The 14,655-nt window shown below is 43.2% G+C and overlaps 1 protein-coding gene across 2 annotated transcripts in view; it reads right to left on the bottom strand.

Moving 5' to 3' along the window:
- The window catches only part of LOC124777821 (Golgi-specific brefeldin A-resistance guanine nucleotide exchange factor 1), a 311,144-nt gene that overhangs the window by 75,162 nt on the left and 221,327 nt on the right, over nt 1–14,655 (bottom strand). For both annotated transcript variants that reach the window (XM_047253343.1, XM_047253342.1), the window contains exon 30: nt 4,496–4,661. In XM_047253343.1, coding sequence (XP_047109299.1) covers nt 4,496–4,661 — 166 coding nt within the window. The remainder of the gene's footprint in view (nt 1–4,495; nt 4,662–14,655) is intronic.

Here is a 14,655-nt window from a genome sequence, read left to right as displayed (position 1 = left end):
AACGTTCGCAACCTTTTATTTAATCCGTCCAAAACCTCACAGAGAAAAGAGACTATAGCATTTTCAGTTGTTAAGCCATTTCTAAAACCAAACTGTACATTTGACAGCAATTTATGTGAATTTAAATGCTGCAGTAACCTTGTATATACAACCCTCTCGATAACTTTAGCAAACACCGATGGCATAGAAATAGGTCTATAATTGTCAACATTATCCCTGTCTCCCTTTTTATAAAGTGGCTTCACTACCGAGTACTTTAATCGGTCAGGAAACCGACCACTCCTAAAGGAAAAGTTACAGATATGGCTAAGTACTGAGCTAACATACGTGGAACAATACTTCAGTATTCTGCTAGATACCCCGTCATATCCATGAGAGTTCTTGGTCTGTAGTGATTTAATTATTAACTCAATCTCCCTCTTGTCAGTATCATGGAGGAGCATTTCAGGTAACAGTCTCGGAACACTTTTTACTAAGAGCGCTATATGATTCCCTGTTGGGACTAGGTTTCTATTTAGTTCACCTGCTATATTCAGAAAGTGATTATTAAGTACTGTACATATATGCGACTTATCAGTAACACGGACGTCCCCACTACGCACTGATTCTATATTCTCGACCTGTCTCTGCAGACCAGCCACTTCCTTTACGACTGACCATATGGTTTTAATTTTATCCTGAGACTTAGCTATTCTATCTGCATACCACATACTTTTTGCCTTCCTAATAACTTTTTTAAGCACCTTACAATACTGTTTGTAATGGGCTGCTGCATTTAGATTTTGACTGTTTCTAACGTTTTGATATAATTGCCACTTTGTTCTACAAGATATTCTTATCCCTTTAGTCAGCCACCCAGGCTGCCTGTTTGTGCTAGTACCCTGTTTTGAACGTTCTAACGGAAAGCAACTTTCAAAGAGCACGAAAAAAGTCTTGAGGAAAGCATTATATTTATCGTCTACTGTATCAGCACTATAAACATCTTGCCACTCTTGTTGCTTGATAAGGTTTACAAAAGTCTGTATAGCAACTGGATCAGCTTTCCTAAAAAGTTGGTAACTATATTTAACATGTGTTGCAGCACAAAAATCTTTTAGACTTAAAATTTGTGCATCATGATCTGAAAGGCTATTCACCTTTTTGCTAACAGAATGCCCTTCTAATAATGACGAATGAACAAAAATATTGTCTACGTTTGTTCTACTGTTCCCTTGCACTCTCGTTGGAAAGAATACGGTTTGCATAAGATTATATGAATTAAGGTGGTCTACCAGCATCCTTTTATTGTTGAAGTAGTATTCTGCAATAGCGGGATGCAGTAATATCCTTTGCTAGAGTATCGGTTCTTACCAGTCAAAATTACAATAATTTAACAGAAAACTAAAACAATGGAAATTTCCCAGAATTCTAAAAAATTCCCGGTTTTTCCCGGGTCGTATACACCCTGTCATGTCACGTGGTCTCCCCAGCTGATGGCAGCATAGGACACGTGATGTAGTAAGCCAATAGCAAGATCACTCTTCAGTAGCACACACACACACAAATAAGAAAAGTTAATGGTTTAAATTAATATACATAGCATTCACATATAATACTGGTCTCTAAGATTAATAAGCTGGAAGAGAAGCTAAGTTTCCACTACAATGTTGATCTTTTTGGCGCGTGTTACACTTTAAGACACATCACACAAACGTGCCAGTAAAATGTTTAATAACAACGTAAATGTCTGATCATCTGGGCTCGAAATTCTTCTAAATGGTCTCCCCTCAAAGAGTTGATTTTTAAATGAGAGTCAAACACTTTGTGATTTAAGAAATTCATTGTACATTCTCGCACATAGTTCATCCTGCATAAAAGGAAATCTGCTTTGAATGTAACGCTTTTCAAACCACCATTCGCAATATTTTCCAGCGATCAGTTAGAAATAGGTTCGTTTCAGCAGTTGCAAGAGAGCGCCGGATGACAGGCGTCACCGCACTCGCACGGTGACTCAGGAAGCCCATATGTTCGTACGTGTAAAACATTGAAAGATCTTACATATGTTATAAAAGAAACAAGACATCAGACGGTACTTCAAGAGCATCGGAATTTTGTGAAGCATACTAAAAGGCATAATTCGGCTGAAAATGCACATTCGTATGTAAATTTTCTTGGAGTACCAGTACTGTATTACCTCATGTTTGGTTGTTTATTATGGCATAATGCCATACGTGCACTTGAAATGTAGCGAACAGTTGAAACTAGCCAATGGTGTGAAATTGAGCACTTCATTTCTAATACATTGACTCCCACAGCAGAAAAGATTAATTTTAAGCAAATCTCTATAGCAAACCGGCAAAAATAATTTCATTGTTCTGTAAGGCAATTAATGCTTGACTGTCAGAAAGGTGGAAATAATATCTGAAACTAACAACATATTCTATCCTTCCAGAATTATGCGAACATATTTTAATTCATTTGATAGCTCCTGGCTACAAAAATCCCTTTTGTTATCATTTAACATGAGAGCAATAAACGAAGAGGAAACAACAAAATCACTGAACGTAAACACAGATCACGTGGAGACTCCTCACCTCAACTCAGTCTGCTCTGTGCATCAGCCCCAGATTTACTATATTTCCGGACCGGAGCAATGTTAAGTACTGGTGCCCAGCCACACTTCTGTAACCAGAAGTGGGAGAAGGTATTACTTATTCATGACTCAACTGTGCATGCTCAAGAGCCTGCCTGCAACAGCTCAAACGAATCAAATTCAACAGTTTTCACGTCACACTCATCACAGGCAACTTGTTGTTATAAAGTATTGCATAGTCTTCCTAAAGCCTTTGACACACTTTGCTGTTGGCAGACGCTTGTATAAGCACGGTTTTGTTATTGTATACGGCGCATTTTCTTTGTGACTTAAGTTTTATTTTCGTTTTTCTTTTCTCTCGTTCATGTTTTGTTGCTGCAGTATTATTCTGCAGTAGTGGGGTACAGTAATATCCTTTGTTAGAGTATTGGTTCTTACCAGTCAAAATCACTGAAAACTAAAACACTGAAAAATTCCCGGAATTCTAAACAATTCCCGGGTTTTTCTCGGATCTCCCAGTTGTCCCAGGTCATATACACCCTGCCTTTTCTGGAATTCACTCAAGTATGTAATAACCAGCCTCTGATATAATATCCACACAGGGAACTAAAAGTGTCGTAATGTCATGTTCTCAATCAAGATTGATTCGAGTCCTATCCATCCATCCATCCATGTATCCATCCATCACAGCATTTTGGTTCAAAAGTAATTTAAGCTACAGGTATAAATAAAAATCTATTCATGTAATCTAATTAAAACAAGAATTCACCAGTTATAAAAAGATGATAGAAATTTTATTTTTGAAGAAATCTGTTGACCTGTCATTCAGTCATTAAAATAGTTTATTTTATCTCCTTTGAACGGGATTACAACACATTGCATGTCAAAGTCATTTAACATCCAACACTACCATAGCTTACCTATGTGACTCTGTAACAGCCTGTGACCTTTACGTGGGAAACACTGAATTTGGTCAGCATGACAACTGAGGAACTGCATCCATCTGGTGCACACTTTCGGTTGTACCACTAACTTCCAGCACACCACGAACTATTTCCCACAAGAACTAAGAAGTCTGCAGCAGTAGTTTTCTGAACAGCCGTTAAAGTGCTCACTGGCTGTATACATTGTCATTGAAGGGCTAAATAAATGCTTTCATTTCCAACGCAAATTTCTACAATTATGCCATAATCAGAATATGTATTTTATTGCTCTCAGCTCAATCCCCCCCCTCCCCACACACACCCCTTTATTTTGTAACTTGGATTTATTTCTCACTCATTTATCCTATCTTTTTGCCCTTGCTTCATCATTTGGCATAACTGTTTTGCTTACACCGTCCTTTCCCTCTTCCTCACCCTGAAGGAGACGTTAAAATTTTTTTCAAACAGTTTCAGGTTCAACCATACTTTTAGGTTTGTGTATTAGTCATCCCTGCTCCACAAACTGAGTAAAACTACTTGTTATTTATTGTTTGCCACAAGACACTATTGCACTGCTATGTTGCTGTCAGCTGCACAACTGACAGCCGGAAATGGACTGCCGTCATGGGCAACAACTAAAAGGGCTGCAGAATGTGCTAGATTATGGATTACATGGGTACACTGCACTACTTTAAAACTATGAGTCAGCTGATGCTTTATTGTGAAATACAGGCTACAGCAGACAGTTCATGTGTGACAATGGCAGCTCTAACTGGGAGAACTAGGTTCCAAGATGTGAGATGTCAAGTAGCAGGTAATTTTATTTAGGCTATAGTTGATTCTTTTTCAACATACCTTTTCATTCATACCACTACCACCAATGACACCACAAGTTTTGTCTCCCTTCAGTGGTATTCTCCATTAAATGCAGTGTAACAGCAAGGGAGAAAAGCTTCTGATTATCATACACACTGAATGCAATTCACTGTTATCATCATACCTGATGGATGCGATTTAAAGAGTTCTTCTTTCAGTGTAGGTAAGAACTTATTTATATGGTCCCATGTCAAATTCCATAACTGTGAGTATCCATCAGAAGCAGAAAATACTCCAGCAGAATCCATGACTAGCAACATATTCTTCAGAGATTCAGGAATGGCTTCATACTGAAAGTAGACATACATGTAAACACACTGCTGTATTGCTGTAAAATTGTTTAAGAGTTTTAATATTTACAGATTAAGGATTTTTTTTTAAATAAACTCCATGATGAACAAATCTGTTTACCATTCAATGACTGTAAAATGAGAACAAATAAAAATTTGGCACCAGAATGATGATACAGAATAGATATGGTAATAGGAAGTTCTGGGTGGGATATAAACTGTAACAAGTAAAGGTGCACTTTAGAGTTGAGGTTTGAGTGGCAGATAAGGAGATGAACACTGCTAGGTTTCTATATGTTGTCCTCCTTCAAAGCTAACTAGAGAAGCGCGCGCGCACACACACACACACACACACACACACACACACACACACACACACACACACACACACACACACACACACAGGCACTGCAGCTTGATTGAGGTGAGGGGTTATAACGGGCAAGGGCAGAAAGGAGACATGGAGGGGGAGAGTTGGAAGAAATGGTGGAAGACAGCTTGATTGGGGGGGGGGGGGGGGGGGGGGGATTAGAAAGTGGATGGAATATGGAAGTGGCACTGGAGAGCTCTCTCTGGTGCCATGGTGCAAGCATGTCGTATTGTGTGTCATACACAGTTGCATTGAGGAGTGTAATAAGAGGAGCAGTTACACAGATGGAATGGAAACTGAGAAGTCAATGGTGTGAGTGTACACTAATAAGTAGAGGGTAGAATAGGAACTGGGATGGATGTGGGTGTGGGGCAGGTACTAGCAGTGACTGAGGCCAGCATGATTCAAGATCAAATGGTGAGTTGTAAGGAAAATTTCCATTTATGTAATACAGAGTATCAGGTATTAGGGGTGGAGGGTGTCAAGATAGCATGAGCTGCGTAACAGCCACTGTATTCTAGCATGTTGTGCCATGCAGCATGTTTTGCCACTATGAAGTCAACTCTCCTTTTGGCCACAGTTCAACAGTGGCTAACTTACATACCCAGTAACTATGGTTCCTCAACCATTACTCACTCCTACAGTTTCCAGAATATAAAATCCAGAGATAAGATAATGAGGGTCTTTATAGCACAGAGACTTTGAAGTTGCAGTAACAGGGGTGATACATACCTCAGTGATGACTGTCTGATATGGAGCAGTTCTAATAATCTTTTTTATGTGCATGTAAACAAATTCTATGAACAGCTCTTGTGTGAAAGTTGGAGGTCAACTGAGCCATGAACACAACAATGGCTCTATAAATTAGTTTTACACTGACCTACAAAGTTTCTGAAGAAGGAATACTTACGACATTGCTGCAGGATCTTTTCACAAAATTTGAATCACCAAATTCATCCTCTGAATTCAAAAATATATTGTTGGCATGTGCCTACATAAGGAGAAATGATCATTGTAATAAAAAAGATGAAAACAAAGCTACACAGAAAGACTGAAGTGTTCTTTTCTCCTGCAAGCTGTTTGACAGTCCCTTTGAAGGTGGCTTGATGAACCCTCTGCCAGGCACATAGATGTATATGTATATAATAAGTCTCTAACACAGTTCTTACCAAACTTTCAATAAAACTAAATTTCTGTCCACTGAAACCAGGTGACATCATTAGCTAGTAGGATTTGCAATTAATTTTTCAATATGGACCCTGATCTCTTTGTTGAACAGTTCACTGATGACCTCAAAGGCAATCATTTCTTTCCTGTCTGTGACTAGCTGCACTGTCCAATGAAGTTAGGAAGGGTGTTCAATAAGTAATGCGACACTTTTTTCTCAGCCAGTTTTGGCTGAAAAAAATGAGGAATTTGTTGTGGGATATCGTGCAATATTTCACTTCAGCCCCTACAGTTTAACAAAGTTCCGATAGGTGGTCGTGCTATATGTAGCCTCAGAATGGCATTTGCAACAGAGGTTTGATCCAAGCAGATAGCTGCCATCGAGTGTCTTTTGGAGGAAAAATAGAACATCACAGATATCCACAAGCACTTGCACAATTTCTACGAAGACCTGGCAGGGAACAAAAGCATGATGAGTTGGTGGGCAAGTCGTCTGTCATCATTACAAAAAGGTCACACAAACCTACCTGATCTCCCACATGCCTGTTGGCTGCACACAGCTGTGCCCCCTACAATTTAGGAACATGCTCATTTGAGATGATCAACTAATCACAATCAAACAACTTGCTGCTTGACTGGACATCTCTGCTGATAGTGGTGACACACTAACCCACCAGCTAAGGTACTCAAAAGATGTCTGCCCACTGTGTTGCTTGCCAACTACCAGAAGACCAATAAGAGCACCAAAGGGCCATGTGTGCAGTATTGCTTATGCGTTTTAAGGCTGAGCGCTACACGATTTGTTGAATACAGCCGAGTGGCAGCACACCACCTTGCCTCCAAAGAAATAGTTCAAAGTCGCACCTTCAGCCAGTAAATTCACTGTGATGATCTTCTGGCACTTTGAAGGGGTTATTCTGTTTGATGTCATCCTTCGTGGTGCAATGATCAACTATGAACTGTAATGTGTTACCCAAGAAATTGAAGAAACGAATTCAGCATGTTAGTTGCCACAAATCTGCAAATGAACTACTACTTCTCCATGACAGTGCAACCTTTCACTCAAGTCTGTGCACTTGAGAGGAGCTCACAAAACGTCACTGGACATTTCTTCCTTACCCATCCTTCAGCCTGTACCTCTCACATCCCAACTTTCATCTGTTTGGCCCAATGAAGGAAGCTTCCGCAGGAAGCAGTGTGTAGATGATGGGGAGGTTATTGATGCAGGATGTAAGACGCTGGCTCTGATGTCAACCAATATAGTGGTACAATGCGGGCATACAAGCATACAGTAATGAAGCATAAGACTGTCCCATTGAATGGACATTAAGTTTAAGAATATGGTTTTGTAGCCAAGAGAATGGAGAATAATATTGTGTATTGGAATCCCGAATAAAATCAGCCTGCCTTACTTACTGAGCAAAACTCATATAATATTATCTGCACAAATAAAGCCATCATGAAGGAACCATAACAACAAGGCTGAATTTCCTGCTCCCACTACTGAATGCTCTCACTAATAGTGAGATATAAATTACTGCTACAGACACTTTATTTGTAAACAGTAATGTCTGAAATGAGAGCTTGTACACAAATGATACTGAATCATGGATGACTTTGGTATGTACTTAGAATGTTTTACATCAGCCTGTTTCAACATGAGAGAAGGGTTCATTGGTAAATAGTTCTGTAAGACATCCTTTTTGCAATTAGAGATGGGAAGGCATTCAAGTTTAGCACTCTGACTGAAAGGGACCCACTCCATTATTCCTAATTTTAACTAACACAGCACTACAAGAATATACCATATCAAGATGCACCACAATATTCACTTGAGCCTACACAGTGATCATTACAGTCCCTTCAAGCCAGAAAAGTGAATATATCAGCACACGGGGAATGTTTACACTAGCAGTAAGTTAACCCTGTACTCTAAGGTGCAGCTGCACAGGTAAAAGTGTGTTGCTCTACCATCTAATCACAATGGGCAAGTCATTCTGGTAGCTAAGAGTCTGTGCTGAAACACCTTTAATACAGGGGCGGCCAAGAATTCAACTTATGAGCTATGCCATGGTACGACTGCCATAGCACTCAGCCTGGCTGCACATTTCACCTACCATCACAGCAAGTTGTCTGAGCAGAGGGGGTGTGGAGGGGAGTGGGGGGTGGATGAGGGAGAAACTGAAGACATCATACTAAAATGGCAATGCAGTCACACTATATTTGATCTGGTTTTATATTTAACAATGGAAAAGCCAGTATGGAATAATGAAAAAAAAAAACACACACACACACACACACACACACACACACACACACACACACACACAGAGAGAGAGAGAGAGAGAGAGAGAGAGAGAGAGAGAGAGAGAGAGAGCTGTGGCCACTCAATCTCCCTCCTATATAGTGAGCAGTAATCTAAGCTTTTCACAATGCTAGTTTTGTATTTCCCATCTCTAAAAAACATCTATCACAATCAAAACAAGTTTTCAGTTTATTTTTAGCATACTGAAGACATAATTTTTATCTGGTACACTCTCTTGGCATACAGACGGATGTAGACAATTTTACAGATTTTTGCACTCAGGTTGCCACATAATAGTGACTTATTTAGTTTCATAATTGAAGCAAGGTCTTTCACGTGCATATGCTGAGATAAATTTGTAGCACTTGTGCAACCTCATTATGGAGACATGGAAACTGTACCTGACGAAAACAACGTAAATGTCCTGGACAGTTTTATCATAAAAGAATTTGCCTTAAAAACAGAAAATACATTGCAGATCAATCAGTTACATCTTGACATGCACAGGAACACTTTTAACCAAAACAGCAAACCATCTCAAAAACAGTTTGAAAGCAAATGTAAGACTGGTAGTGTCATGTTTAGAAAATGAATCCTGGTGGGCAGGGGAGGGGTGGGCAGGGCAGGGGAGGGGTGGGCAGGGCAGGGGAGGGGTGGGCAGGGCAGGGGAGGGGTGGGCAGGGGAGGGGTGGGCAGGGGAGGGGAACAGATTCACGGAATTTTTTGACTTGAGGATTACAAGAGTACAGGATATGCTGGAGAGATAGTTCCCATCTGTGTAGTTCTGAGAAACTTATGCTGGAAGGGAATATCCAAATAGCACATGTAGTGAGGCACCTTTTAAAGTCATTTGTGTTGTGTGCAGCATGTTTGGCAAATGAATGATCAAGCTTGCAGTTTGCAGTGGCCATTCATCCAAACACACGGTTATCCATCATACCCACACAGAATGCTGCACAGCAACTGTAGCATAGCTGATATGTAACATGATTGGTTCTACACATGGCTCTGTTTTTTATTGGGTAGTAAATATGGCTGGACTGTGGTAGGAGGTGATGAGTGTGAGTGTGTATGGGTCAGTCTTACACTTAGGTCAGCCATAGTGGAATGACAGACAGGGTGCATGTTTGGAATAGGGATGGTGGCTGGTTAACAAGTTTACTCGTGTCAGAATAGATGATGGGGCAGAAAATCTGTTTATGGATGGGCTGGGCAGAAAATTGTCTATCAACAAAGGTTCTGGTAATATTGACATATTCCAACAACTATAACTCTCCACTGCAGAAGTGGTGAGGCTATATGGAAGAGACTTTTTGACATGGAACAGGTGATAGCTGTCATGGTGGAGGTACTGTTAGTGGTTGCAAACACAGAGACAAGGGAAATGACTATATGTCAGTCCCAATGGAAAGAAAAGGAGACATCTAAGCAAAGTAGATGGGAAAAAAGGGCTAAAAGCACCACACAAAAACGGAGATCCAAAACCAAACATTAAATGGCCCTTCACTATATTACTTCGGCAGATAAAAAATAAAACACAGGCGACAGCCTGGATGTCATTTGCTAAAATCACTGATAAATCAGATGGCAAACCCAAGATGGAACATAAATTAGTAAAAAAAGGGCATTCCAGCAGATAGTGGTGGACAGTTAAAATTTGTGCACAATGTGTACAAAGTGGTGGGGCAGTGCCAGTAAGCAAATGATGATGGCTAAAAAGGCAGTGCCCAATACGCAACCGAGTTAAAATAATCTCCTCCCGGTGGGAGGGCTGAGGAGGAGGTCGTCCAAGGTGCCGGGAGAGGCTTAAGAAGCCAAGGCTTATTCCTGTGAAGGAAGGACCATTGGTGATGCCAAAGCAGCCCTGACAGATGGCAACGCAGAGATCATCGGAGGGAATAGGGGTACTCACGGGCTGAGGTAAGAGGACTGCAGCCTTGGCAGCTGCTTCAGCAGCCTCGTTTCCAGGCAGACCGACATGTTCCACCAAACAGTGAGCAAATGACAGTTTTCCTGGGCATGCTGCACTAAGGGATGAGCAGTGTACAGAGTCTTTGGAAGATGCTGAGAGTCTGAGCAGAGGACCACAATTGGGAAGGCTGTGTTGCTGGATTTACCACATGGCGTGATACGAGGTGAAAAGCTCGGCTGTAAACACTGAGGAGTGGGCCAGAAGCCAATATCAAAAGACATGGGTGCTAATGACAAATGCACACCCGACAGCAGTCAGTGAGTCCAAGAGCCATCAGTGTATGCAAAGGTACTGACGCTAAGTTCCACGTGAACGTCGTGAAACTGGAGGCGATAGACCGAGGCTGGAGTAGTGTCCTAAGGAAACGAATGAAGACCAAGATTAACATGGGCTGCTTCATGAAGCCAAGGTCGTGAAGGGTTCACACCTACGGGGAAAGTTGCAGGTAGCATGAAGTTAAGGTGCCGTAGCAAGTGGCGAAAGCGGACGGCAGGAGGGAAGAGGGGAAGAGGCAAGAGCCCCATACTGACGATCTAAGGAATCATCAAAAAAGGAGGCATAGTATGGGTGGCCACGCATGGCAGACAAACAACATGCTTACCTGCTGAGGAAAAAGTCACGGTGGTAGGACAGTGATAGTTCAGCAGCTTCAGCATACAGACTCTGAACCAGGCTGGTGTAAGAGGCACCCATGGCCAAACGGATGCCACGATGGTGGATAATGTTGAGACTGCGTAAAAGGGATGGGCGTGCAGATACATAAACAAAGCACCCATAGTCGAATTTCAAACGGACAAGGGACCGGTACAAACGGAGGAGGGTGGTTTGATCAGCACCCCAAGAAGTACCATTGAGGACACGGAGGACACTGAGGGACTGTGTACAGTGGGCTGCCAGGAAAGAGACATGGGAGGACCAAGAGAGTATCCTATCGAGCATGAGACCCAGGAATTTCGTAGCGTCAACAAACAGAAGGGCAACAGGACCAAGACGTAGAGGTGGTGAGGGAGACCATTTGCACTGCCAGAAATTCATACAGACAGTTTTGTCACTGGAAAAGCAAAAGCCATTGGCGATGCTCCGGGAGTGAAGACGGTCAAGACAGCGCTGAAGATGCCGCTCAGTGAGACATGTGCTTGGAGAACTGCAATACATGGCAAAATCATCAACAAAAAGGGACCCAGAGATGAGCGGCAGGAGACAGGCCATAATAGGGTTAGTGGCGATAGCAAAGAGGATAACGCTCAGTATGGAACCCTGAGGCGCACCATTTTCCTGAATAAAGATGTCCGACAAAGCAGAACCCACACGCACCTCGAAAACTCTGTCTTGTAAAAATGCCCGAAGAGAACAGGGCAAACACCCACGGAAGCCCCACATGTAAAGAGTACGGAGGATACCAGTTCTCCAGCAGGCATCGTAGGCCTTCTCCAAATCAAAAAACACTGTCACAGTCTGGGATTTACGCAAAAAACTGTTCATGACATGGATGGACAAAGTAATGAGACGGTCAACTGCAGAACGCCATGCTCTAAATCCGCTCTGTGCTTTCGCGAGTAAATGGCGAGATTTGAGCCACCACACCAGCTGGGCATGAATCATGTGTTCCATCACCTTGCAAACACAGCTGGTAAGAGAGATGGGGCAGTAGCTGGAAGGAAGGTTTTTGTCCTTACTGGGCTGAGGGATGGGTATGACTGTGGCTTCAAGCCAGCAACCAGGAAATGTGCCCTCTGCCCAGATGCGATTGTGTGTGTTAAGCATAAAGTGCTTGCCCACAAGAGGGAAGTGCTGCAACATTTGAATGTGGATAGCATCTGGCCCAGGAGCGAAGGACCGGGATGAACTGAGAGCATGATCTACCTCCCTCATGGTGAAGGCGGCATTGTAGCACTCATGATTTGGAGAAGAGAAGGGTATTGCCTGAGCCTCCTCCACTCGTTTCCTATGGATAAAGGCAGGGTGATGGTGGGAAAAGCTCAAAACTTGCGCAAATGGCGGCCCAAGGCATTGCAGATAGCAACAGGATATACGATGACATCAGCACCTATGGTCGGGCCGGAAATGGACCTTGGTTCCAGAGAGCCGTCAGAAGTTGGTCCACACAACAGAGGAAGGTGATGGAACTGGTAAAAGATCCTGAAGAACTCGACGACACTTTGCACGCATCTGTTTATAATGAATGCAGTTTTTCAGCATAGCGTGGCAGTTAAAAATACAGAGAGCACGTCTCCATGCGCGAATTGTGTCGCAGCACGCCTCAGTCCACCAAGGGATTGGGACATGACGTGGTAAAGAGAAAGTGCAAGGAATGGAACGTTCTGCAGCAGTAAGTATAATGTTTGTGAGGTAGCCCACCTGGTCATCACAACTGAGGAAATCTTGTTCTGGAAAGGTCACCACTGAGGAGTAAAGCTGCCAGTCAGCCTTAGTAAGCTGTCATTTGGGCATGCATGTGAATGGATTAGGAGTCAGTAGACGCCGAGCACACGGGAAGTGGTTGCCCGAGTAGGAGTCAGAAAGAACGGACCACTCAAGACGATGGATAAGCTGGGCAGTGCACAAGGATAGGTCAAAATGGGAATAAGTGTGTGAGGAGTCAGAAAGGAAAGTGGGTGCACCAGAGTTAAGGCAGAAGAGGTTGAGTTGGTTAAGAATGTCGGCCAAGAGGGCACCTCTCTGTCAGGCCCTGGGAAAACCCCAAAGGGGATGATGCACATTAAAGTTACTGAGTAGCAAAAATGGCGGAGGTAGCTAACCAATAAGCTGAAAGAAGTCAGCCCTGGCGACAGCGAAGGACAGAGGTACATAAATCATACAGAGGGAGAAAATCATGTGGGAAAGGAAGAGGCGAACAGCAACAGCTTGAAGACGGGTAGTCAGGGAGATGGGTTGACTATGGTCAACCCGTATAACCAGCATGATGCCCCCATGAGATGGGATGCCGAACCCAGGGGGAAGGTCAAAACGAATCGGTAAGTAATGTGGAAGCTAAAAAGCGGTCTTTACTGTGCTATTTTGTTTCCTGAAGGCAAAGTACAAGGGGATGATGTGATGCTAGAAGCAGCCATAAATCCTCTTTGTGGGACCGAAGGTCGCAAACGTTCCACTGGAGGGCAGACATGAGGAAGAAGAGATGTAGGGGTGTCAACTCAGTGTCCGCCGAGGGACAGCCGATGGAAAGTCGCTACTACAGGGCACAGAAGCAGGAGGATCCTGCTCCATGGGATCCACACAAGCATTGGCATGCTTGTGCGGTCGGTCAGTGGAGACCAACGCCGAAAAAACGGTTGGTGGTGCGCAACGGCGAGACAGAGGCCAGCCGGGCTAAGCGACCACGTGGCAACACCGTAAAGCAGGATCTTTGAGTTAGTGAAGGGGAAGACCATTTGTCTTCAGCAGATTTCTTCAAGCCCTTCTGCTTGGAGGAAGACTTGGGTGTTGGTTGGCTGGAGGGAGTACTACTCCTGGCCTTTCCTGCCTACCAGTTGTGTAGTGGGTAGCTTTGCCTCATGAGGTAAGAGTTTGACAGTTTGTTGCACAGCAGGATGGAGGGGACAGTGATGCTACCTTGATACTGGGCGACTGCACAACCTCAGAGCCAAATTTGAGGTTGCATGTCTATGAAGCCATGTCCTTCATGGAGCAAGGGGTAACAAGAACTGAACTATAAGCGCCAGACAGGAGAACACAGGGTTTGCAGCTAGCCAGTAACTTGTGAGCTACTGGGTAAGGCATTTTTTCCTTTACCCGAATCTCTTGAGCAGCCCGCTTGTCGAATTCACGGGACAATCCCGGGAGGAGTTGCAGTTGATACATCGCGGAGAAGGAGGCGGACATTCGCCCTCGTGTGCATCCCTGCCACAAGTTACACATTTGGCCAGGTGTCGAGAAGATGTTCTAATGTGATTGAACCGACGACACTAGTAATGGCACATCAGATTTGGAATGTATGGCCGGACTGTGATGATTTAATAGCCTGCTTTAATCTTGGACAGCAGTACCACCCTATCAGTGAGGAAGAGAGTGCGGGTGGGCACCAAGGAAGAATTGACCTTTTTTGTGACATGGTGAACAGCAATCAGGCCTTGATCAGAGAGGTGAGATTGTATTTCAGCCTCAGTCAGACCGTCAAGCAGCCCAGTGTAAACTACACCATGGGAAGAATTCAAAGTTCTAT

This window comes from Schistocerca piceifrons, chromosome 2 (assembly GCF_021461385.2).
Source record: "Schistocerca piceifrons isolate TAMUIC-IGC-003096 chromosome 2, iqSchPice1.1, whole genome shotgun sequence".
NCBI lineage: Eukaryota > Metazoa > Arthropoda > Insecta > Orthoptera > Acrididae > Schistocerca > Schistocerca piceifrons.
This window is presented reverse-complemented; position numbering and strand designations above follow the sequence as displayed.